The sequence below is a fragment of the Solea solea genome, chromosome 3 (assembly GCF_958295425.1).
Source record: "Solea solea chromosome 3, fSolSol10.1, whole genome shotgun sequence".
In the NCBI taxonomy this organism is placed as follows: domain Eukaryota; kingdom Metazoa; phylum Chordata; class Actinopteri; order Pleuronectiformes; family Soleidae; genus Solea; species Solea solea.
This window is the reverse complement of record NC_081136.1, coordinates 25,962,081-25,989,974: the sequence shown is the minus strand read 5'-3', so window position 1 is coordinate 25,989,974 and position 27,894 is coordinate 25,962,081. Positions and strand designations below refer to the sequence as shown.

General features: G+C 41.9%; 1 protein-coding gene across 15 annotated transcripts in view; it reads right to left on the bottom strand.

The window, feature by feature from the left end:
• Positions 1-27,894, bottom strand: part of nav3 (neuron navigator 3) — a 253,383-nt gene that overhangs the window by 78,040 nt on the left and 147,449 nt on the right. For 13 of the 15 annotated variants that reach the window (XM_058626189.1, XM_058626188.1, XM_058626184.1 and 10 more), the window contains 4 exons: positions 26,692-26,809; positions 24,555-24,607; positions 8,956-9,028; positions 4,058-4,238 (listed from right to left, as the gene is read on the bottom strand). In XM_058626189.1, the coding sequence (XP_058482172.1) occupies positions 4,058-4,238; positions 8,956-9,028; positions 24,555-24,607; positions 26,692-26,809 (425 nt within the window). The other 2 variants (XM_058626192.1, XM_058626193.1) reach the window with 2 other exon arrangements.

Genomic DNA, 27,894 nt, shown 5'->3' with positions numbered 1-27,894 from the left:
GTTAATGGTGCCCGGCAACTAAATATGTTCCTCCATAACTTCCCAAACCCCTCACTGTTCACATCACAGTTCAGTTCCCATAAGTTGTTATTTTTGTTCTGGTCAATGTCCTAAATAGCACTCGTTTGTACTTAAACATGTGCTTCACATACCTCTCTTAGTTAATTTGATTTCTTTTATACATAGTGCAATGTTTAAAGTCAATAAAGGCTGCAGAGGTAAGCTTGTAGCAGCAGACAACACTTTTTTAGTGGGTGAAAAAATTGTGGAAAAAATGACAACTCTTCCCGACCCCTCCTCACCAAATATATACAATTCAATGAAGGTAGTGGTGTAAGCAACTGCTGTCCCAATGAGTTAAATACATGCAGCATAAAACCTTTTTGTGATTGACATCATTAGACGAATTGAAACAAATGTTTTCAATCAAATCAGAAAGATTCTTAGAGCGCATACAGCAAAAATCATGAAATCTAAATGAAGTAGCAAAAGTACCAGTCCATGCTGAGCTACAACAAACTAAAAACTATAAGACTATTGGAAGCAAACTATTTACCAGTTCATAATCCATTCTCCTCGTATCACCATGTGACCTCCAAAATAATCCAAACCTTTGGGGTTACTGCAACACTACTACTATGACGACTGCACACACACAGCTCAGCCTACAACTGTACCTAGGAGACGAGTCAGGCTTGGTCAGGCTGCTGCCTCTCCCATAAGGCAAACGACTCTTCCTGTCGCGAGAAATGGCGGTGGGCAGGCGCGAGGAGCGCCGGACCAGGGGGTCAACGTGTTCACCCCGGGACATGGTGAGTTAAAGAGGGGAGGGTTTGCTGTGCCCTGCCTGGCTGGGGGCCCCCTGCCTTCTAGAGCTCTGAAAAACTCCCGTGGCTCCGGCCTGTCTCAATCTGACCAATGGGAGTTTCCCTTTTGACACGCGCAGATTCACACACATCCCATACCCTATCTAAGACATCAGTTGCGGCCAGCAGGTGCCGTCTATAGAAAGCTCAGCATACTGCAACTGTAGATGTGCACCACTCCAAATATGTGTCAGTGTTGGAGTGTGTGGGAACGTGCGTCTCATCAGACAAATGACAAAGCGTAACTAATTTCAAACATCCAGTCCGGTGCTTTCTCCCATATATTTTACTGAAGCTACTCAGTCAAGTTTTTCATCTCCGTGTTTTGAATTGTGGGTGATGAGGAAGAGAAGCGTTCCTCATCAAAGTTGATATGGTCAATAAAAATCGCAGAGAAAGCAAAGTTAAAAAAAACAAAAAAAAAAACGGGATTCCATTCAATTTTGTGCTGTGGTCTCAAGTTATGCAGCGCATTCCTCATTTTCAAGCAGTCTAGACACAACACACAAGATGCAGGATGTGGTGTCCCACATATCTGTATGCAATACTGTTCTGAAATATATTAGTTTTAAAAGGCCACAGCATCTCCTCTCAGAGAGACGCCATACGTTTGTGATATTCACTGCAGCTCGGAAATGAGAACCACCAATGTTAGTTGTTGTTGTGTAACCTGTTCTTCATTGCCCCAAATGCACGTAGACTGCGTCTGAATCGGATGTTCAGCCATGCGAACATGTGCAGGTAGTAAAAGTTAAAGCAATAGTCGAGCAGGACCAGGTCAAAGTCCCACAGCTTACACACATTATAGCTACAGTGCACCGTGAACATGAGGAGAGCCATTCCTATACTTGCACCTTAGTTATTGAACGTGATTTCCATTGATGATGGAGCAAAGTGTTCATTTGCGCTGCATGTCATTTCTCTATAAATAACAAGACAATGGATTTGTCAATCACTTGGTAGCATTTGACCAGAATTATGGATCCAGTACTGCAACAACTGGTTAAAACCAAATATGCATGACTCCCTTATCACAGTCCAAGGCAAATACATGCAGATTGTGGATTAATTGAACACTCTAGATTAGCTGTAGGTGTGTGAAAGCGAGTGGTTGTTAGTCTCTGTTTGTTGGCCTTGCGATGGACTGGCGACCTGGCCAGGGTGTACCCCGTCTTTTGCATTATGTCAGCTGGTATTAGAAGCTTAGCGGAGAATAAAGTGGGACAAAAAGAATGAATGTTCACCGTAACAGATTTACAGATTATTGAGGCTAAATATTCCTGCAAAATCTGCAAAAAAAAAAAAAAAAATCACAGATTAATGACTGACTTTATCACTGTCAGACCCAGTTTGGTTTCCTGACCTCAACTGTGGCCTTCGGCATTCAGACGTGATTAACTCATCAGCCCGGGACAGTGAGAGGACAGTGAGACATTAGTGGAGCTGCAGACAGCAAGGGCAGAGGCTCTGTTTTGGAAATGAATTGAGCCACTTCACAGGGATCTTCCATCAAAAGATGTGTAACCAGACACACACATGTTTGGTTGAAAGACAAAGAGAATGGCTTCTGGAATGACTTTACGAGTGTGTGCATGTATGCGTGCACTTACTGGTATTGCATTATTTATTGGGGGGGTGACGCAGTGCAGAGCAGTGAAACTTTGCAAACTTTGCCGTTTGGTTTCATTTGTGTGCGTGAGGGTTCTCCACCTGTTGTGGTGGGGAGAGGCAGCTGTGCCCTTCATTTACATGCACAGTGCATTTACGACGCACAATGCACTCGTCCAGACAAAGTAAAGCTGGAGCTCCTGACAATAATATCCTCTTACTCATTTCTCGAGACTATCTGCTCTTATTGCACCGATTTTCCACACTGTACCTACACGACCCCCGCCCCCACCCACACACCCACACACACACACACAGATGCACGCAAAGCATGGCTAAACAGAGTCGTAACTTGATCTAGTCAGTAGGAATGTTGCTCATGTATGGCATGTCAGGCCGTCCTTCAGACGCTGCTCTAAGACCTGCTCCATCTATTTGCATCGCACAGGGAAAGACCCTTGCTTTTCCTGCCTTTTACTGCTCAGCTGTCAGTATACCAACACTTGCACTGTGCAATGTATAATAATACTAACAATAATAATAATGACCAAAAATGCTACTAATAATGACAACCTTTGCAAAGTGAAAACCTAGCAAAACTTCCTAAACTGTTGTGTTTTATTGTCCATGTTTAATTTTTTTGTTTCTACTTGTCCGATACCAATACCGATATCACAATCTTGAACATTTCCGATACTGATACTGATATCAGTCCACATCTTTTAAATTAATTAAGTTTATTAAGGAATCTACTTAGCCTTTTGAGCTTAAACCTAACCATAACCACCATTTGATATTAGATTTAGTGATTGTGTCCAGTACAGGACCGATACCGTGTATCATATCGGCTTATCCATATAAGCAGCCATCCAAAATTCAGCCTTTTACAGTAATGATATGTTACTTTATTTCACTCTGTAGATTTTCAAGCTAGTCTTCTCGGCTGAAGTTTCACTCATTATACAGAAGTATTCTGAATTAGCTTTTTAGTAGATAGCTAAAGTAAATGCTAACAAACCTTAACATAAAGACTGGAAACTGAGGAAGACTGAGCCAAAATCAGCAGATAATTAATGTGATAAACACAAGTGTAAAAACGGGGATGTACTGTATGTGCATTATTTGTGACCTTCAGGCAAAGCTACAGTGGGAAAATTGTTAATTGCAGCATAATCATGTACTTTACCTCTCTGCCACTGCAAGGACACGTTTTAATGTAGAGATTACATTAAAATGCTAAAAAAATGCTAAAAACAAAACAGCTGATGCAGCAAAAAACCAACTGAACATTTAATGAGAAACATCTTTCATGAAAGCTGCTACTTATTTCCTCTGGAAATCTGGTCATATAGATTTATGGTTTACAAAAGCTCTAACTGGACCCAATTAAGCATCCGAAAAGCAATAAACCAGGCAACCTCTCTTGCAGCATGCACCCTAAAAATAATGGGTCAGTTAACGCAAACCAGTCACATGAGATTACCACGCTGACCTGTGGACTACCTCTGCCTCACAGGAGACCCAGCAACGTTCCACGTACTACACCCCAACCACATGGAGCACCGACAGTGTAAAACACATACCTGGACTGCATCTCTTGTGTTTGTCTGTTGTGGCTGCTGGCGGATGGCGCAGTGCTGCTGGTCTGCTGGCTGAGCTCCACCAGGGACTGGTAGTACTGCTGCTGTTGTTGCTGCTGCTGCTTGTAGCGCGACAGGATGAAGAAGAGGCCCAGGATGCTCTTTAGGTTGCCATTCCTGATCTCTGCACAAACAAAGACTCATGTGAGCTCATCATACGACTTCCTCCTGCACTGCAAATGTATATACACAAAACACGTTTTGTTCTTCACGTGGCATAGAGCAATTGTAGACCAACATCTTTTGTCAATTTATGAGAACCAAACCAGTGTCAGTGTTTGAAAAAAAAGAAAGAAAAATGCATTTTCAAGACCATTTATTGTGTATTTCAAACACATTGAACATCATTTGGAGATACAAGCTCAACAGCAGCTGTTATACAACAAGCATACGTTTTATGAGGGCAGTTATGCACTGGCTTGGTGGAGTCATTTTTGAATTCTGCACGAAGGGACACTTACTCAAAGAAGAGGAAGCAGTTGAAATAGATCCAGACATGAGCATCTGCTCACATACACAAGCTAACACAGCTGGGTAATTTAGGGGTGAAGCTCAGCATGGGAACGGCCAGAAATATTGAAGAGGATCTTCATTTACAGTTCTGCTTTGGTCATGAAATAGGGAACTGATATACAGTTGCTATTGCCACAGCTGTGGGACACTGACAGTCAGAAGCACCACAGCTCAGGCTATTGATATCATCATTGCATTACTGTAAGTATTACATGGATGTTTGGAGACTCCAAGAAGTTCTAGCCCTGCAGGTGTTTCCGTACGGTTCCCTTCTTTTAAAAGTTAATATTAAAACTTTTAAAGTAAACTTTAAATAAATGTTGAGTTTGAAAGCACAGTGGAACTTTATCTCGGCCTAATCTTACCCTCAAAAGATCTCAGGATCTCAAGTTCCTCTGAGACAAAACTCAAACAAATGCATCTCTCACACATTCCTGCACACACAGCTGAGATGGGATTCACTCGTCTAAGAGTATAGGGAAAATTGATTGCTGTGGCTAACGCACCCATTTGTGAAATGGACTTTTCATATCAAACCCCCGGTGAATGCTGGCACACACACAGAGGAACAGGAAAGATGGCAGCGGCTGACGCAGGGCTTTTAACTCCATTTTTCAATCTGGAGAGGCTGAAGCGTTTGCTGTTTGGAGTGTGAAAGTTAGAGAAGATTAATCTCTTGGGGGGTGTTTTCCATTTTCTAACACCCAGAGGTGGTAATTTATACCGGGCCCAAGAGAGGGCGTAAACAGCAGTGTTTACTATGCTTTAGAAAGACAATCATTAAAGACCAAAGGGGTTCTCTGGACTGGAACGAGTGCATTTAATAGCAATTATACTGATGTGGACAAGAAGAAAACAATATTTCACTGATCCCAAAAGGGAAACTGCATGCCTTAAGGCCAGGCTGCACTTGTTGGCCTTGTGTCCTGGTAATGAATATGCTTGCATCATAACATTACTGACCTGCACAGTTATATAGAAATGTAACTTGAGTAGAAAGATGAAGTCAATTGCAAGTACATGTTTCATTTGTATGTTTATTTTGGGAGACACTTCATGTTCCTGTTTTTATAGTTGGGTTGTCTTTTTTAGGACTCAAGGTTTCTGTCAACTGACTGGTGTGATTTCTTTTTTTTTGATACTGCGATACAACGGTCAAAACCTTATCTACAGCTTTACAGCGTGTCTGCATATTTCTCCATTGTGGTTTTTGGTTTGGATTCACATCTGGTGATTGTGGACGTCACTGACATTCATTGGATTCACTTTCGTGTACATGTACATTGGCTTTTTGTAGGTCATTAAGAGCTAAATAAGGTCAGCAATAATACTTAGATTAGATTGTGACACGGGCCCCAAAGTCTAGCAAGGAAACCTGCAAACCATCAACACCACACTACTACACTATAGCTGTGCAGAATGATGAACACAATCTCAAGCCCCCCTTGTGGTTGAGAAGAAAATAACTTGCCACTTTTAAATTCCCCCCTTTAGAAATGTTCAAACCTTGACTTGTAAAGCAGGAGGACTCTGAGGGAATGTAGCAGAAAAGTGTTTCTCTTTATTGGCCCTTACTCAAGGAAAAATATATCCTTTGCTCCTGATGGGTTTTTAAGTCGACATTCAGTGTTCATTTTCTTATTTAGAGAGGTGACTTTTTTAATGAGTCACAAAGCATATATAAACTTATATTGTGTCTTCGCCTATTTAATGTGCAGTCAAGGTATTTCTTTCAAAGTCCTTAACATGGTTTTCTCCTTTCTGATGTTGCTGCACTGAGTTTCTTTTAATTCCTTTGATTTCAATGAGCTCCCATTTAAGTTCAAATAAATGATAATAAATGATTTAAAATAGGTCTTGTTTGCTAGACCAAATCTTCTTTCACAGGTATTTTGGATTGACATTAAACAAAACTTGAACCTAATGCCTTGCCCATGCCCTAGGCCTGACCCTCAATGCAATTATGGTAAATTACGCAGCTGAAATCTTGCTGTCACAGCACATATGAGCGTTTAAGTGGACTAATGAAATTAGACCTATTTTGAGGGGGGAAAAAAAGAAGAAGAAAATCACCCACTGAGATCAATAAGCATGGACTTTATTGTGGTGAGCAGGTCATACTGAGGGTTAATTGCTAACACTGAAACCACAAGGAGCTTGTTCTGCTTAGATCTCCGTTGCAGAAAACCTGCAGTGCATAGAAGCTCTAATAACTGCTCACGGCAGCCCAATATCAACTAGAGGAAATGTGCGTTTGAGGCCTTTGCACCTGCTTCTGCGCCTGGAAACAGTAGAGTGAACTTCCTGTGGATAATTATCACATTTCAAGTCATAAAAATTGCTGCTTTTGATATACTTTTGTAGTTATGGGATCATTTGTGCGATTCCGTTTGAGTTGAGCTGATGCTTCAGGTCCAGTTTAACGAAACATGTGTTTCACAATATCAACTGAAATATGGTAGTACTTAGCATTAAAGTTCAACAAGGTTCAACATATTGAGCACATGCAGCGGCTATAGTGAGTTAGCATGTTAGCATAAGGACTGAACACAACATCGAATGGAAATTAGTTTTGCACAAATTGAACTATATATAAAAATGAATGAATTTCAAAACAGGGTGCATCGTCTGGTGACCATGAATATGAAGTGTCTTCATCACACTATCATATAACATTTATCTCATCATATTCTAATGATGCAGGCTTTAATCTTTAGTCATTGGTGTCATTATTATCTTTTCATTCATAAAAAAAAAGAGTTTCTTTATTTGAATCTATATCTATGGAGATACACCCTTAAGATGCTTTTTCTAGAACTCTGGCTCCCAACCTTCCACCAGAGCACAAGGGGACTTCTAAAAGAGGTCATTATAACAAATAAAATGTTAATGTATGCACATCAAAGATTCCACTTCATTTTATTCCCCTGCCTTGCTTAAAAAAAAAAAAAAAAAAAAAAAAAAAGGTATAAAGAGAGCATATGGCAGCCAATGAAACCCAGGAAACTCTGGGCTGATTCAAGATAATAGAGGGGAGACATGGCCATCTCACTGAACTATAACAAACACACGTGCGCTGTTAACGCCACAGGTTGAGGCCCCGAGTGAAAGATGGACTGAGTGAAGAGTGATGATGAAAGGCAGCAGCAACAGCAACAGACTAGGAGTAACCCAATAGCCCATATATTTACAGACCCACTTTGAAATTCCAGGTCTAGTGAGTCACCTTGCTGTTTTTAGTGCTGTCGTGGTGGGAAGAGAATTGGGAGCTATTGGTCAGTGTGTCAGGCTCTCAGATTATTTCTGCTGCTGGGGGTGGGGTCAAGGGCACATTCACCTCCACAATGTTTAAAGAGGGGCGGAGACAACATGAGGTCTCGGCAAACGCAGGTCCTAAATAACGGCGGGAGGGAGTTTCTCGTCTGTTATATCGAAAGTGAGGGTTTAACTTCATATGTATGGAGAGGTTCTTAAATCTTAAAGGTTTAAATCTCACTTGAATATTTGGGCAGTTGCATTGCCGCAAAGTTACAGGGTTGATTTCCTTGAGTCATTAAAGTGCAAATTTTCATTATTTTTCACTGGAAAGGAAATCTCTGCTCTATAGGGACTGGTATAAGCACTCAGCTACTGCACTTTGACAACTACCTAATAAATGGCTGGTCAGGTGTGGGCTGTAGAAATCAAGTGGCACACATTAAATGACAGTGCCACACAATAAATCAGGTAGGATTTGAATGTTTTGCAGCAGCTCCTTACATGTAATGTAGAAAAAAAAAATAAAAATAAATACCCTGAGTGCAGTTGGATTTATTTATGAACTTGGTAAAGTTAAGTGTAAAACATAATCATAAAACCTAGTTTGGACCCATACTCTATTTTATTTTATTTTTTTTACCTTGGCCTTGTGAGACAATTTCAGTGTATCATTGAATTTGGCGAGCAGTCATCTGTCATATAACACGTGCACCCTGATGGGTGGAAGGCCAATCCTTCGCTGCAGTTTTTATCCTCACATAATCCACTTTGATGCCCTAATGATAACCTACAGTGCCATCGCGAACGCTGCAGATGGAGAAACTGTGCACCCCTGCCATGATATCATGCCATGGCTGATGAAGTGAAGTGTAATGCTATGTCTTGGAAATTGTGTTAATACTTTGAGAAATGGAAAACTACCCACAGCGAGTTTGGGTGACGCTGGACCTTAAATCCTTTTCCAGGTCTTGAAATTAAAGGGAGATTAAACAGGGAGGGATTCTGCTGAGCCACTGATTCAATTAAGGGTTTCATCGGACTTTGAATTGCATATTGTTCGTTCTTCTTACCTTCTGCTGAGAGCCCTTGTACATTCACTCCTCTGGCGTCCAGGAAACTGAGACAGGCGTCCACATTTTCAATCTGTGGAGAAGATGGCAGACAGTCAGCACAAAGGACAGACGCTGCAAGAATGCGCCTATCGTTAACATTCAGTGGGTCTAAATGTCTCGGGGGAGAGGATGTGGATGATCACTGTTATTACCCATAAAGCACATCATTGTGTGGTCATTACTCGACCCCCTTGCGCCCCCGGGGACCCCGGCTGTGTGTCATACTGACCGCAGTGTGTGTCGCCACCTACACAGACCGGAGCACGTCACACGCGCACGGGGCACACACATTATGTACACACAACGCCAGGGACATGTGTTATGTGTGGTCGATACACACATTTCCATGTAAACACAGTGCGTGTCAGTGAGCGTGGATCCATCGAGTCCTTCTATGACAGTCGACGGTGCTCAGTATCACAAAGCCTCACTGAGGGTGCAGTTATGAGGGGAATTCTTGCATTCCTTGACTCAGGCCCATGGGTGGCTTCATTAGCATGGTGGTGGCAGCAGCCAGCACCACTCAAGAGGCCTTTTTTATTATGAGGTCAAAGGTTGGGGCGCCCGGGTTTGCCGCAGTGTGCCAAGGCCACACAAAGGGTGAGCTGGGCTACTCAGACAGACGTCCAGTGGGCAATGGTGATTCATGAGCTGTAACTTTTTCTGAGCTGGCTCCGTCTCCCTGTCTCTTAATGTGTTCTTTCACTGTGCCTGTATCACTTTATTTAAATGAGAGAGACACTTCATAGGACCGGGATAATGAGTCGTATCTGCCCACAGCCCATTTCAATACTTGCTGATTTGTCTTTTGCTCCCATTGAGCTGAACTCAATTGTCCTCAGTGGTTTAATAATATGTATTTCGGTGGCATTTTACAGAATAGAGACAATCAGCACTGCCTTAATGGTCCTAGAAAGGCAGAGAATGACAGGCATTTCACGGGTTTGCTATCTCCTGGGCACAATTAACTCCAGTTATGAAAAGCTCAATCATCAGAAACGTTTTGATTGAGATTCCAAACTTTTTTTTAAATTGAGTTTCTTAAAAAAATAGACAAGATAAAGCACCGTACATGTAAGTGAACGGGTGCCGTGTTGCATGTGCCACCTCTAACATAGAAGATGGAACTCGACAGAGAGGTGGTCCTCATTAAATGCTCGGTAATCTAACAAAGCCCATGTGTCTCCAGACATAGTGTACATACAGTATGTCACAACAAGGGGGACTCATCAAACCATCAACTGCAGCGCAATAGCGTCATAAAATCCTAAATGTTGTTTATGTTGCTCAAGGGCACGTCATAAACTTCCAGAAGACTGAAATGTCAACACATGCTGCATTACCAGAGACCTTGAAGTCACATATGAAGCCTGGCACCATCTGCCTGACACCACTCACCTCCTCTCCTCATTTCCCAGCAACCAAACATATTTCCGCCAGCAGTCAGCAGACCCTCTAACATGTGGGCTGCCATATTTTCTTCCCACATGCTACACACAGACTGACACATGTGGGCCTGGCTGCTCGCTCCTCTGAACATACCACATGCACACTCTCGGAGGTTTGTATGTGGAGAGACATGTGCAGCGCAGCATCTGCGAATGTATTAATTAAGAGCGAGTGGGATGATGACATGAAATGCTGAAAGCATATAATCGGAAAAAAAAAAATCTATCTCCTAGTTGGAGACAGATTTCTGTGTTTTTTTGTTTTTTTTTGATGAAACTGCCGCCTTCTTTCTCTAAGCCTACAAATGGCGATCCAAGCAGAAAGTCGAAGGCTTTTAGACGAAACCGCTGTTTGCTTAACTTTAAAATGATGCAAACATGTGGAACGATGATTGAAGGCGTTGATGACGGACAGGCCATTAGTGTTCCACAGGGTTCTGGTGATGTTTAACTGCTGGTTTGGTGGGTGGTTTGGCTTTGTGGCGTCGCGCAACAGTTTCCCGAGAAGCCGGCGTGATTTAATTTTCCAATCCCGGCTGGCATCCGACAGTTCCACATAAGCCATTAAAGGCAATTTGGGCAAGGGCATTTTTTGATGACGAGCACTTCACCCCAGTCATGAAGCACTTATGGAGGCAGGGGAAAAAGGAAGCAACATGTTGAGGAGTGACAGGAGGGCGGCACATGAGCGACATACGCTGCGGTAAGAAAATCTGCCACTGAGCATGGAAGAATAATGAGTGGGGGGGGGGGGGGGAAGCTGTTTCTTCTGAAATAATCACTTCCAATTAAACAATGTTTCATTCAGAGAGCCACAGTGCAAATCAACACATCACATTCAAACAAAACACAGACAGCTGAGCGGAGAACAGCGCGTGCTATACGGCTGGTGTTGCTGCGTACAAAACCACACTCCCCTGGAAACACGTAGTCATATTTTAAGAGGCACAGACCAGACTGTAAAAGATGACGAGGATAACATTTTGAATTTTACATGTACGAGGAAACAAATCTGTTATAGGGGAATTCTGGCTTTGTACAGTAACAGAGGTTGGCTGGAACACAGTAATCTATGTTTTGTCCTTTGTAGGAACATATCACCTTGTTTATCGTTGGCCATCTGCTGCTTGTGACCATGCAGCATGCCTGCAAAGACATGCAAGGTGTTTAATGTTAATGCTTACAGGGATATTTAGAGCTTGGAAAACATCCACTGCTGTTTAGGTGCTTATCAGACGTATTAAGGTGCACACTTTTTTGGACCAGCGGGTCATGTCATCGTTGTAATAGCCATGGTAATTGTACAAAAGGTGTGTTAATTTTGAAGACGTCATTCATAAATGGGTGAGAAGTTTTTTTTTGGTCTGTATGGAGTTTGCATGTTCTCCCCGTGTGTGCGTACTGCATGTTTTCGGACTGTGGGAGGAAGCCGGAGAAAATATGGGGATTAGGTAAGTTGGACACAGAGTGAATGGTTTGTTTGCCTCTATATGTGGCCCTGCTATGGACTGGCGAACTGTCCAGTCTGTGACCCTGTCTATTGCCCTATGACAGCTGAGATTGGCACAGCACCTCCCCCACAACATTACATGTCATTTAGCAGACACTTTTCATCCAAAGCGACTTACAATAAGTGCATTTCAACATTCAGGTACAAACAACCCTCCTGTGGAGGATAAAGTGGTAGAAGATGGATGTTTACATTTTGCAACCTAGGAATTTATGGTGGCAAAGTAACGAGGGGAAACTGTCATTGTGGGTTTCATTATGAAGTATATGCCGCCATTAGTGTTTCGGTCTCATGTGGATGATTACCTTCATCATTATTTTCAACAACAAATTCCACTCTCTCAGACAAACACTATACATACAGTGGTTTTGGGAATAATTGGTTGCATTGAGGCAGCTGCACATGTCGTCAGCTCAACTAGCAAATGGTTCACATGGCAAGACTATAAAGTTGCCAGTTTGTCTTTTGCCATTTATATATCTTTAAATTTGTCTCTCTTCAAATGGAAAGTTAATTGCAGTTCACTGGTATTCTTTGTGGCAAATGACTCAGCTTTTTTGTCTGACTTAACTCAGAGGAGCGTCTATGTGAGGGTTAATCCTGGTTAATCTCTATATGCGGCACACGCACATTATAAGAGTACATTTATTTACTCTTTCCTCTCCAGTGAGACATGGTGAGTCACCAAAACGAGACATCAGCTACATCTGCATGTTTGCAGCGTAATGTGTTCACATCATGCCTGTGAAAAAGTCTTCGGTAATGTTTTAACAGTATCGAGTGACTAATGTATGATGACTGAGATTGGAAAGTGTTATCCCTTAGATGCAACTGTCAAATACAAATGGGCCAACACCTCAATTACCACTTCCTGCCGGATAGAAAACAAACTTCCATTAAGACAGGGCTGGAAAAGCAGGCGTTAGCGCTTCACAGCACATGGGAACAGCTCAATAATTAAAGGGTTTCAGTCCAAATGGTATATTCACTGGAAAATGCAAATCCATAAGTCAGGTTTTAAAAACGCTGATGACTCAAGCCACGCATGGGACGACTCAGTTGACTTCTAGTTTTTTCTTTTCCAAGTTGTTTCACGTGATTATTCTCTGAAGGCTGTCACTTATTATTCATCTTTTTCACACCCACATGAAAACAGAACTAAAATCTCATCTTCTCGATTGGAACCTGCATCAACAATCAGGAACTGTGAAGTCTGATTAAAAGTGAGACTGATTTGGATTTGCTATACTGACACCACTGTGTCAAAGTTTGCTTTTTTTCTTCCATGCGACAGAATGTCAAGCAGATAAAAGCAAACTATTCTGCATCTATTAATTTTTCACAGCACTCGGAAACCTAATGAGGCGGAGCTTCTCACACGACATGACTGGGATGCTTTCTTACAGCCGAAATGTCTTTTATTGATCATTGCTGCTGAGCAGAGCTGCATGGAAAAATGTAATGTTTACACGCAGGAAACGCCAAATTCTTCTGCTTTCATCTGCTGAAGGACGTGGCAGCTTACAGCACTTGACTGCACTGTCAGAATGTCAAAGCACCGCGCTGCTCGTCTCTCACTCCATCAATGCTTTGTCTGTGCCACGCTTCCCACTGGAGGCCTGACACTCGTGCTTCCACTGGTCTCATCTGTAACAGCCCATTGGGTCCTCTCTCACCCTGTCCTATCACTCTTGCTGTTTCAAAAACAGGGCAGCGGCTGACAGATGAGGACTCAAAACAGATCAAATGGGCAGAGCTGAAGATCGGCTGATAGGCAGAGGGGAGGCAGCAGGTTAAAGGATCCTGTCTAATTATGCATCATGCAAAAAACCTAAAGAAGAGAAATGGTTTTTCTCATCAGACAATGACCAGGGGAACTGTTTGATGCTGTTATTAATCACAATAATATTAATAATTAACCACGGGGCAGCCCGTGGCCAAGTGGAAAGGGAACTTGGCTTGTCGCCGGTTCAAGTCCCCACCAGGTCAAAAGAGCTGGGGTAATCCTGAGCAAGGTACCCAACCCCTATTGCCCCCCTACTCAGTGTGGCAGCCCACTGATCAAATGCAGAGAAACAATTTCCCTAAGGGGATTAATAAAAGTATATCTATAATAACAAGTGGGGGCGAGCTGATTCCATTCTTGGTATCAGTCAAGACTGAGCTAATGCTCAATATAACTAGATTGGATATCGACATGTGAGCAAACATGACTTATTAGTAACAATATTAGCATGTTTGCACTTCAAACCACACATAAAGATAAAACACAATAAAGCAGTTGGTGTATTCAATGGGAGAAATGGTCCTAGTGCCCCCAGCCCACTTCTTCCCTGCAGCCCTATTGTTGACTTATTTTAAAATAAACAAGTCAAAAGGGCAAAACAAACGTGTGTAGTCTTGTAAAAAGACTGTATCGGATTGATAGCGGGAGATACTCAAGGCTGTAGAATGTTTGAAAGAGCTGTTTTGCTCATTTTTAAAGAGATCACGAGTTTGACCCACAGGCTTAACCTCATTCATGCAGATTCATTTGGCCTGCTCAGCCTAACAAAGTGCACATTCAGTATTATGCCCTGAACTCTTCTGTAACTAAAAAAAAAGGATCCCCAATTAGATTCAGTTTAAGTAGCCAGGCCTTCAGAGATGAAAACAAGTTGGTGTGAGTTGATGTTTATCACATCAAAGCCCAGCTTGTTGCACATAAATTAAAACATTTTCTTCAAGGATTTTTACAGCCTGTGACATAACTGTTTCTCACAGGAACTACATCAGCACAGTCAGAACATAAACACATGTCACAAGCAGGATCTGCATGGCAACGCAAGCCTATATCCATGGACGTCTCAATTATATACGGTGGTCGAGTTTAAGATGTTTACAGCATCAAATGACTTGGAGGGCTTCCACATGGCTTCATGCGTCTGCATGTGTGTCCACATGAGTGGAGGCTGTGTGAGGGAGCAGCAGAGAGAGAGAAATAAAGAGGGTAAAGAGTAAAAAAAAAAAGATGTGACCAACTGGATCACTTAGAGTTCATCTCTGTACAAAAACAACAATATATGAATAAAAGAAATGTTAAAGAGATGTTGAAATGGACAGTCCATTAATTACAGGTAGAAAATGAAGTTCCTTGTATGTATCATTGTCCAAAACCACTGCATCTTACACTGCAACAACAAAATTCTAGTCGTAAGATTCTAATGAATCCAACTGCATATGGATCACCACCAAAATTCCGTTCGGTCATATAAATCCCTAACCCTAACCCCTATGCAACCAAAGTCATACAGTTCTTGGTGGAGGTAATGACCATAATGTAACTTGATACTTTATGCCCCGTGAGTCAATCTCCGTGTGCATTTATTGAAGTAGCTGAGATTGAACACAAGAATTTTTCTTTTGCCTTTTAAGCAAACACGAGTCGGAATCCAGTCCTGACTCGTCTGACTTGTGTCTGTCTGTCACGAAAACATCATACCAGGCCTGCTACTGACCATCCCCGACATTGTGAAGAGCATTAGGCTGTCAAACCTGTCTGAGGCCGTCTCCACCAAAAGGTCAGTGAGGTTAAGCTGCTGACTCTTAAGGCATCTGTTTGCATAACCTGGAGACCTATCTATGGTGCAAGGTGACAGATATCTGCACAGCCCTGCGGCTGACGGTGAACAGTGTTGTCCTGCTAACCCATATTAAAACAAATAAGACACAGTTTTTTTTTTTTTAAAGCTGCAAATGAGCACCCATTGCACAAGAGGGAGTCTATGTGAGGGCTACTTCAGGGAATTGTTAAGTGGGCTCATGGTCCAGCTCAATAAAACTAACTGTGACGGAAGGAGGACCGCGAAAGTATGATGAGCTGCCTCAGTCGTAACATACCTGAGTGAACCTACTATGAGCCATTAAAAGTGGGGAAAATGAAGCAGGGGGTAAAACTGTCTGGAAAATGATCTTGTGTTATGGTGTTGAACACAGCGCTACCATAAGCATCTTTCAAACGCGCTGCAGTCCTCTTTAAATCACTGCAGTCGCTCAGCTCGTATACCACACGTTTTGACACAGCGTTTCCTATTTTGCAAGTTAAATGTTGAAAAAAAAAACCCAACAGAATGATCGAGAACCAGATACATAACTCACAAGTAGTGTCATAAACAATGATGTGACAGACCCAGGGTTGTTTTTCTTTGAGTTTGGTGGATTATTGTACGTTGTGTAGAGTATGTGGCGTTCACTGTTGTGTATCATATATTGTACTTATGTGAAGAGTTATGTCTGCTATTTTGACGGGGTCCCACTTGTGGCAGTTAGTTTTTTTTTTTTTATCTCACTGGGATTTCCTGGTGACATAAAATCAAATGGCCATACTTTCGCTCTCTCCTGGGTGTCCAATAAAACTGTGCTGCGGATTTTACACCAGCTTTTCCCAGATGTTAAACGTCAGATACAGTTTCCTCTGCTGCAGTGGTCAGTCTGTGGTCATAAATCAGGCTTGGCAGCTCATTTACATTCCTCTCCTCCCACATGTTGTGCCACTAAACAGTCATATCAGTGACCTGTTGTTGGTTCTCTTCTATTTCACCTGTGCTAAACCCCTTTGTGGTCCTTTAGGACAAACAACAGCTTGGCCATTTGAGCATGTAAAGCAATATTATAGGGCCGAACAATTTGGATAACAGTGGATACAGTAATGTGCGAATACGTTAGGCAGGTGTGGAAAAAATAAGAATGCTTTGCACGAATATAAATGAATGATATTTTCAAAAATCTAAATCAAATCGTTATTCGGTGTGATCGATGACACGCTGAATGCTCAACTAAAGTAAGACCAGGTTTACTTGTGTCTAACATGTAACTGTGTCTATTTCAATTAGCATAGAACAAAGAGCAACAAAGAAATAAAAGGTCTTTATTGTGATTTGCTAATGGCTTTATTTCAAATTGTAATGATTTGATTAATTGTTCAGCCAGGTACAAACTCTCTTTTACAGTGGGACGGATGTATTCAGTGGACAGTGGACTTGTAGGTCATTCTTCATATCCTTTTGTGAGTTTGCATTTGTTTAACACTGTACAGTCAACAGAGCTGAAGACTTCCGTTTTGACTTCTCGGTACAGAATTTATTGCATTTATGGGAGAATGTGTGAAAAAGAAATCTTCACCAAAGCCACAAACTTTGACTTTTTGAACAAACAAAACCTAGTTGTCGAGCAGACTACAAGGACCTTGTTGTTCAGACGGTGAGGAATGAGAGTGATGTTCAGTGATCACTTGCGGCCATGGCGCTTGCAATGGTTGGCCGAGGGAGGATTCCAGCTGGCTTGAGTTCACTGAGGGCAGGGAGATGGGAAGCTACTGTAACGGTGTGATAGAACGAGTGAATGTAATAGGAGGAAGAGCAACGGAGGATGGAGAAGATAAGAAGAATACTGAACAAGAAGCAGGTTTCTGATCTCTGATGTGTGTGTTTAACACAAACAAAGGGACACATTCCCTGTTCACAGCAGCTATGGACGGAGGGAAACAGTGGAACGACTTGATTGTTTGGTGTCTTATTGCTCCCCAATTGCAACATGCACACTTAATAAAGGGACATTCGCAGAAATGAAGAGTGGCTGTAGCCCGGTGTTCAGCAGTCAAACAAACCCGGAGCTTGATCAAAGGTAAACAGTCCTTCACAGTGCCAGTTTAACAAGGCGGCACAGCATCCGCCGATGCCATTCATTTATAATGAGTATTTCTATTGTAATAAGGTTCTGTTTATGGCACTAAACACATCAGAAGGTCAACCTGTGTTCCACAACACAAAATAAATAAAGTGGGGGGGGGGAAAGGACTATGAAGAGGATTCACAAGAGTCAGAGAATGAAGGGATTAATGTTCACACATTGTGGGAGTGAGTTTTACTACAACAGCTGCTGAGGCAATTGAGCAGCCATACAGTGAAAAGTGGATTACAGTTCGACTCCCTTGGAGCTGGCTGTAGACCTCCCACATGATTCACCATGAACTTCTTTTCGACACGAATTTCACTGGACTTCATGCTTTTCGACAATATGCCGTGTTGAAAACAAGGCAAATGTGTTTTGGCCCAAACAAGACGACAGAAACAGTTGCAGCAAAAAAAAAGAAAAAAGGATACGACTGATTTCATTGAGGGCAATCGATGTTTTTGTGTTATTTCCTTGAATTGTTTACCACTAAGACATACAGACTGCAAAAAAAGAAGAGTGATTGACTGAATTCTATACTCTGACTTTGAATAGCTTTTGTTTCAGCCGTCCACGTTGCCCATCTGCCTTTGCCCTCTTTAGCCTATGTTCTCTGCCAAACACTGGGCATGCACAATGACATCAGGGCTGTTTCAGAAGCCTAGAGCTCCTATCATCCAGTTGTCGGTGTATTTCCAGACCAACTGAGTCTCATAATAGGCAAGTGGACTGACAGCCAGAATCAATGACATGAGGAATAGTGTCACACAGATGCCAGTTGGTTTGGCCTTTGAGGGACCCGGGCCAGGGAGTCAAATTAGAAACATGCTTAATTAGAAGTGGAGATCAACAGCGAGCTGTGCTGAGGATGATGATAATGATGCGCCAGGCTGGTGAAGATGACACCACTGAGTGGCTCATGCTATTTTGTCCTCTTGTCAGGCTTCGTGTGCAGGCAGCCAACAGATGGAGCCCAGATGAGACGAGTGGTCTTTTATAGTCTCTAAGAAACCCTATACTCAATTAGGCCACAAAGGCAGCGCACCGATTCCAGACATGCTCCTAAGACCAAAATACTAAACTGTCTACAATAACTGACTATGCACAGGCATTTAAACACACAAAGCTCACGGTTTTGGAGTTAAGTTTGGGATTCTAAGGTGCAGTAGTTCACCAGAAGCTTAAATGTGTAGTATCAAACACAGTTTCTTGCTAAAGAGCTTCAGCTTCAACGCTACGGTTGTGAAACTTCAAAGTTTCCCAAATGAAAAGCTACTTCAAGTCGTTATTTGTTCGATCGCAATCGCTCCTGCAACACAATCCTCCGCCAAAGTGATTTCAGCATCTTTGTATTAACAATTAACAGTTTGTTTTCCCTGACATCCTCCGACGAGGTTGTCAGAAGCCAAACAGACACACATGCGCACAGTCTGACAGAGAAACGACACCGTTATCCATATTGCAGACAAGTGCTGCGTGGTTTGCCTTTTGTGTATAATGAAGAGGATGTGTGTTGTGAGGCTTTGATATTTCTGCTGAGCGGCTTTCTTTTCCTGTCTGTTGCCTGCCGCTCGTACATCTGTGCACAAATTAGGGAAGTGAAATAAACATTCCTTCATTTGATTTAAAAGTCAGTCCACGCACTGATATAACGGCAGTAGAAGACGGATGGATCTAATTTCTTTAGATGTCTGAGAGTGTCATAGAGTGTGAGGTTTGACGTGAAGGAGGGATTACAACGAGAAATGAATGAGGTGTTTAAAGCTTCACACAAACTCTAACTGTGGGTCTCAACTCACTGTAAGCGTTTAGAGTTTTACGTCGTAATGACTTCTAACCAAAACACCATGATAGCAAAGTCAAATTCATGTGTTGTAAACATGCAAGTAATCACAAACAGTCTAAACTGAAGCTAACATCGGTTATGTCACACTCCCGCTCCTCTGACAAATTGAATCCACCAAAGCTGCCTCACATCGCTCTCGAGACACTGAATCACATTTGTGCATTGTACATTTTAATAACTCCGCTTCTATATATCGCTACAAAGCTGAGAAGCAGTGAAAGGAAAAGCACATAAAAACAGTGGAAAGATTACACAGTGTTGAAAGCCTCTCGTGCCACACTTCTGTCACTCCTCATGCTCAGCATCTTCACTGGCTTTCACAGTGGTCTCTGACGATTCCTTCTCGGACCAAATATGTGGTTGGGGAACAGCTCCGTATTCGAAACCCACCCCCAAAGTGCATAAACAAAATTCCCAGCAATTATTCTGTTTCCTATACAAATGCATCCAACCAAAACCGTCTCAAACCAGGACGTTTTGATCGGTCTGACCACAGACAACAACACGGCCCTTAAATGTGAGGCTTCCAATTTGCATTTATTTATGTTTCATTTGCCTTCAAGAAAAGCAGAAGAAAAAAAAACCTTTTGTTTCATTAGTGCAAGAGGCTACTGTGCAATATGGCTACAGTGGAGCTCTGACATTTTGTTATAGTGATTTTCTTGTTTTTAGTGAACGGCATGCTGCCGTCATAAGCGGAGGGAATTCAACATCGAGTGTTTTATCGCCTATACTTACACTAAGGGGGACCACGAAAAAAGGACTGAGTATTCTTTTTCCACACTTTGGCGACTGGTAGGGCCTCCAGAGTCCCAAATATAAGTATTGAAATGATTAAAAAGTTGATTTTGCATAATATGTCCCCTTTAAGACAAACTGTGAGAAAACAGCAACAGGACAAGGGATTTAGAGGATCTGAGAAAGGAAACAACAAACTGTTATTTAGAGGTTGTTAACCGCACATTACTACACACGATTACTTTGAAGTCTAAGAAAACATGTACTTATATCCATGTGTGTATGCTACAAATGCAGGCTTTTACTATAGAATGCAGCGGCAATGAGTTCAAATGTCAGACTCTACACATTGATCCTTCCCAGTGTTGTAATGTAACAAAGTACAAACACTTTGTTACTGTACTTGAGTACAAAATTCACGTATCTGTACTTTACTTTGTTATTTACATTTCTAGCAACTTGTACTTGTACTCCACCACATTTAGTCCTCTAACTATCTTAGTTACTCGTTACTACCAAATAAAATCAGAAGAAGAAGAGTTGGTAATGGTCTGTATTTATATAGCGCTTTTCTAGTATTTATATAGCGTTTTTCTAGCGTCTTGCTCAAGGACACATTATAGACTCGCAGAGCCAGGAATTGAACCCACAACCTTCCAGTTGAACGACAACTCGCCCTAGCACTGAATAGATTTTTAAAGACTAAAGTACATTTTACATCAGACAAATTACCTTTGATACTCAATTACAGTAAAGTAATATTATAAAGAGTAACTTCAACTTCCACCAAAGTCATTTTCTGGTAAGATTCTTGTACGTTTACTCAAGTATCTCTTTTAGGTACTTTACACAAGACTGATCCTTCGAAATCAGAAGAAGTAGAGGAGAATGACGTGGGACGTAGGGGGTTATTCACACTGCTCTTAAATATGCTCTCCCATGAGTCCTTGGGGCAGACAGAGGTGAGACCTCTCAGCCTCATACTTTTAAAAAAATACTTTCCTGTTAAGAGAAAAACAGGAATTTAGCTTGATATGATCTGCCACAACAGCTTGTATCGGCTGTTCTGTGAGAATTCCTTGCACAGCTTTCTTGGCCTTTACACGACAGACACATCGGCCAAGTTTTTTCAGTCTGATAAGTTCTACAGGAAATTATTGTCTTTAAGTGATTTGTGGATCAATCGCATTGCGGCGGCCAGTTAAGAGAAAAAGTGTGTATGATGAGCTGGGAGGTTTGCAGATGCTGCAGATGCTGCAGATGCTGGTGCTGTGCTGGATCTAGCAGCTGCTCAGCTGGCCTCAGTCCACTCACCAGACCAGCAGTTAAAAAAAAAAAAACTGGCTTCTGACACCAGGATCATCATTTCAAGTCCCAATGGGAAGAATCAGTGCAGACGACGTAAATCAGAGTCATCTGCTCCTCCACCGACAGCTGCTGCTACCGTGATGTTTCTGGCCGAGGTGTTGAAGCTGCAGGTGCTACGTGGCCTGTGGCAGGTCTCCAACTTTCACAGCTCATGTTGTCCTGATGCAGCCAAAAGTTCTTCAGTTTTCCTCAGGATGAAGTAAAGGTTGTCAGTAAATAACCCAGGTCCCACATTGATATAGATGCACATGCTCGTGGGATAGAGGAAATTGCCAGTATGGAGCCACAAGGTCAGAAAAGTAAATCCAGGACTGGGCAGTTTTGATAACTGTCATGCTCCATCAACAGCAGTGACTGACAGCATGTGGAATTGTGGGGTTTGTTTAGAATGTGCTTGTGTTCATTCTAAAAAGTCAAAAAATATGACAAATATATCAAATATTGTGACGCACCCTCTGTGATATGAACATTTCCTCCAGGTTACTATAACCACTAAATATTTACCTTGCCACAGTGTGGCTACACAATGGATGTTGTGGGTGTTTGGGCGCGTAATATGATTCTTTCCCTACGCGCCTCCACACTGTAAGCAAGCGTGCTTCCTCAAACTTAATTTTCTGAAGCTGGCCAGACCCTCTGTGGTCTGAGCAGGTGGTGGATCAATGGGCTTAGTAAGTGACTGAGACAAAGAGCGAACTGCGCACACACGCAGACACACACACACTCGTTGCTGGCATCTTGAGCCACATGCCTGCAGTGCTGCAGCAGCTCGCCCCAGTAATTGGTGCGTCAGTCTGGACTCAGCTGTTTCAGGCCGGGACCACAATCACTTTTACGTGCCAAGAAAAATACGTCTGCAGATGTTTATCTTCCCAGAAGTGGTGGTGACACACTGAGCCCACACAATGACATTAGAGTCCACATGACCTTTACATTATCTCCCTTCCTGGTCCTTTAATGTTGTTTTTCTAAGAGAGTGCACCGCCTGCTTACACTACAGCTGGACTCACAAAACAACAAAACAGCTGAAATTGACTTGACCGTGTGAACCCAGCTGTGAATTGCACATCACAACCGTTGAGATCTGTTGTCTGGCTGTCACCTGTTGCATATGGAAGAAAAACAAAATACTGCATTTAGTGCTGTCAAGAGATTAATTTTTTTTTTTAGAGATTAATTAATTATGATCTGTAATTAATTAGTCTAATAAATCTCTTTTTTAATCGCACCTAATTACTTAGAAAAGCCCTCAACTTGAGGTATTTTCATTTAAATTCATTATTACATTATTGTGGCAGATCAAAAGATCGATATATAACAAAAAAAAAAGTAGTTTTATGAAGTCATTTGTTGTTTTAACAAACAGATGCAGCCATTTACATTCCCGCTGTGTTCTTTTGTCAAACTCCAAATAATTAGAAAATACAAATTAAAAATAAAACATCAGGTCTCCAGTTTAGTTTGGCGAAGAGTTTTGCTACAGCTCGCTAAGTTGCTAACGTTAGCTGCGGCTGCACTCGCGACTGGGTGCTTTGCATTGACGTGGTAGGCTAAACTTGAGCTTCGGTGGTAAGCAAACTCCTTCTTACACAGACGGCATATCACTTTACCTTTATTAATATAAATTATATTAACGCGATAAAAAAACATAACGCGCTAAATATGACTGCGATTAATTAACGCGATAATTTGACACCCCTAACTGCAATAAATAAAACAGTTTCTAATGAATGTTTTCTCAAAGAGTCACAACGACTTATACCCAACATCACACACTCCTCACCCACCGTGTCTTACAATGAAAACACGCCACAACAGCCAAACAGCTTTAGTCACTTTTAATGGAAGGAGGGCAGATGCCGGGGCAAACCGACACTGCATAAACACTTAGTCAACTCCACTTAAAGTGAGGGGTAATTATCTCAGATTGACGACAATCAGCAGTTGTATGAGCCGTCGTCTCATTAACGACACCGCCAGCATCACTCATGGCACATGGCAGCCAGAAATTCAGATTATTGAAAAAGACAGTACATCAAGTATGTCAGGGTTTGATGTTTTCAAGGCTCTTTGCTCGAGTGGCAGTGTGGTCACACCAGTCATCGCTTTGCTGCGAAGTGGAGATGCTTCTGGTTTGTGAGTGGCTTTAATCAGAATTGGCTGTCATTGGCTGCTTTAAGGCAGGGGTCGAATATCAACAGTGAATAAAACAGTGTAACAGTGTGAAAAAATAAATAAATAATAATGATAATGTCCTCCATTCAAACATCGTAGCAAATATTCATTATATCCAAAACGTGTGTGAGATATCACGTTCAAAGGAGCTACTTTATGCATTAAAGCATTATTGTTTGGTCAGGGCATACAAACTGAAAAGAGGAAAAAAAGTAAGTTATAGATACACATATGTGTGTGTGTGTGTGTGTGTGTGAAATATTTAAGAAGATGAGGGAGAAACTGGGAGTCTTCCCAAAGGGACTCTGCAGTGCCCATGAAACATTTATCAATGAATTGTTATTTTATGGACCTTTCATGCATTTATTCGTGTAAAACCCTAATCTGACAAATGAATAGTTGCTATAGCTGTCGCAAAAAAAGTAAACATGACAGACCAGCAAGCCCACCATCGTTCTTAGAGACGAAGTGGAGTCGGTATGCACACAGTTACGAGCGCGTGCACTGCTGTGCATCACCTGAGCTCTGTAATAATGTAGTGCAGTGTGATCTCGATCTGTAATAAAGGATTATTCATTCATTTCTAAAGGTTTATTTTAGTGCGTCTCCGTTGGTTGACTCGACAAAAATACAACAGTGAAACTTACTCACGGCTCGGCAGTAAGAGTCAGCACCTCACACACTTCAAGTAATTATTCCTTTACAAACATACCACGCTCACTACAAGAGTGTTACAAATGAATGGAGGAAATAGAACACTCACCATTTGTGACTGGCTCCTCGGGCTGCCATTGATGTCCTCCACCTTCTCATTCGCTGTATGAGAAAGTAAATGCAGTTAGATTGTCTGCTGTTGTCACATGCTCAACTTTCACATCCAAAATTCCAACCCCCGTTCGTTTAGGTACACTAATCCACGAGGAAACCTCTGTTGCAAAAAGCATCAGCGCTGGTGTGCGTGTGTGTATGTGTGTGTGTGTGTCTGTGCGTGCGTGCGTGCGTGTGTGTTTGTGTGCGAGCATGTGCATGAATGTGTCAGCGATGTGTGGCTGTGTAATGCCGAGGTGCAGAGCGACGCAGGAGAGGTCTGGGAAGGAAAGCTGCCTAATTCGTCAGCTGCCGCTGGAGAATTACTGACAGGCCTGCTTGGCCTCATTGTCTGTTTGGGCGAGAAGGGAGGGTAAAGTTTCAGAGAGAGAGAGAGAGAGAGAGAGAGAGAGAGAGAGAGAGGGAGAGAGCAAAGAAGGAGAGATGTTGAGTGAGTTGGAGAGGAGATAGTAAATCCCAAAAAGAAAAATGTTCTACACAGTGATGCAGAATGATACAAAGAGAAGAGGAAAGACAAAAGACAAAAGAATACAACACAGGTGAGTCTAAAGGAGGGGAGGGGTGACTGTTAAGTTACCTAACCCTGAGAACACGAACCATTTCTATGTTAAAACGTACTTATATCCTTTTTTCAGCACAACCTAGGCAATCTGATGGAGAACGTCTTTCATTTTCACCAACTATATAAACACACCCGCGCAGAAAGTACTCAAAATGTTTAAAATCAGACTGAATTCGCGAAATTGTTTTTTTTATGAACAAGAAAACGAAAAGCAGTCTATTTTGGGACTTCTGACGGAGGAAAAAAAAAGCATATTTAAAGAGTGACCTATAAACACACACACCCCCTAGGATGTCCATATAAGGAGTTGTGCATTATTGTCACAGCAATTTACCATGGGTGCAACACCAAGGGTTAAAATGTATGTAGATATGCATGTAGATGTTAAACAAGCTGAATAATTGACCATCATATCTATCTATCTATCTATCTATCTATCTATCTATCTATCTATCTATCTATCTATCTATCTATCTATCTATCTATCTATCTATCTATCTATCTATCTATCTATCTATCATCCATCCATCCAAAGGCAAGTTAAATCCAAAACTTTTTAAGACTTTTTTTTTTTTTAAATGATCCACTCTACACAATATTTTATTCTCTAGTAGAATATTTTGTATTTTCATGTTTTTTATTTATACATATCTGCTTTTTTCCCCTACATTTTTATTCTAATACTAAATTCTAACACCCTTATGTTCTACTGGGGATATCTTACACATTTGAAATGTAAACTCCAAATCATTTTAGGAGTTCAATAAAGCGAAAAAAGCTGAAGCCTGAATTACATTTTCCACATCTGTGTGGCTCTCGGAGTGTCATCATCTGCCCGTGGCTGTGTGAGGATCCATGTGGTCAAGCTGTGCACAGCCCGGAAATGTATGACCACAAAGAATGTACATGTGAACTGTGAAACACCTACAATGCCACAGTGTGACTGAGGCTGGACTGTGATTACCGATGTTCGAGTGGAACTCCGAACACACTTTCGGCGTCGTTGTAATTTGTTGCTCAGTCATGTGTCACTTGGTTGCTCTGATGCGACCGAAGCGAAAAATCAATGACGTGAGGTGTAAAAGACAAAGAAAGCGAGAGACCTAAAAAAATGAGTTGAAGACAAAAATGGAGGCACAAAGAGAAGCAGGGCACCAGAGAGGAGGCGGAGGAGGGTGAAATAAAAGACAGATAGAGAAGAAGTAAAGACTCTCTGTGCTCTATTGGGAGACTCACACTTCTGTACCCCAGGGCAGCAGAGTCATAGATCTCCATAGCAGGCAGCGCTCCCGCCCAGCACCCATAACAAGGACTAGCTGCTGTGATTTGGCCCAAATATCAGACTGAGGTGCAGATTCCCTCTCACTCACCACAACAAGGAATACACAGCAAAGAGCGAGGGGGGGTTTCTAAATAATATTTTAATACCGCTAATAATTAATCCGCACATCATGAATTTGGTTCTGTCCTCTGCGTGTGTGTGTGTGTGTGTGTGTGTGTGTGTACCTACCTATGATCTGGATGATCTGTGCCAGCAGGACTCCATCGGTGATGTCCTGGCTCAGGTCCTTGATGAGGCGTGGACAGCCAGACTTGGCCAGGTAGTGATTGGCCCAGTCTGTGTAAATCTGCAAAGAGAGGAACAGATGCACTGTCAGTGTGTGTGTGTGTGTGTATGTGTGTGAGAGTGTCTGAGAGACAGAGACAGAGACGTGATGTGATGTGTTAGATTATAACCCGACACTAAAAATGACCTGTGTGCACGAAAATGAGCAGCTATCAGTTCTTTGTGTGAGTGATATGATGCAACGGATAATATAAAGTCAGACTGCTCGAGTCAAAAAGCTGGTTCGGATGCAGTGACATCCATTTACGTTTCAACACACATGGCCTAACAGTGCTTTCTGGTGTTCATATCATTACATGTGAAGTACATTTTTGATTTTGTGATGTTTCTTGTTACATCACATGTGTTCAGACTGTATTTACTGTAACAGTTCAATTCCACTTGAATGCTGGCATCACATAACTGTTATATTGGCCATGCCTGCTAAAGGTTCCACTTTAATATACTTAAATACCATATCAGAAGCAATAATGACGCGTAAAAGACAAGACACTCAATAATCCTGACATGAAATGAAAACAGCAAGACTTTATTTTCTGAGCTGTTTTAAGAACTAAATTCCAGATTTAAAATACAAAGAAAACTAAAAGGAATGTTTTGACCACAATGCAGATTAAAATCTTTCAATGACTCTAAATCGGACCTTTCAAGTAATAACCTGATGATCTGATGAAGATCTCCCCATAACAGGTGGGCTCACTCTCCCAACCGTGTTTGTCAAACTGGGAAAGCGGCGTGGCGGCTAATCTCGTACGCACTGTGTCACCTAAAACCTCTTATCAGCCGCTTTGTCTTTCATTGGAGCCCACGAGCCAAACAACACGCAGCGCTTAGTCTGCGAGACGACAGACTGGTCTCGACAGCTGCCGCGGAAGATGTGAATCACATTTGGCCCCATTACAGCAGACTTACTGTAAATTGAGGGTTTTTTTTGTGTGTGTGTACAAAAAGTGTAAAAACTGAAGAAGCTAAAGGGAAAGAAACTTCCCTCAACCCTAGAAAAGGGTGTTTTCTTTCCATTCACACACTCCACTTTTTAAGGAACAGACTGAACCTGAACTTAAAGAGCTGCAGTGCTCCCAAGTG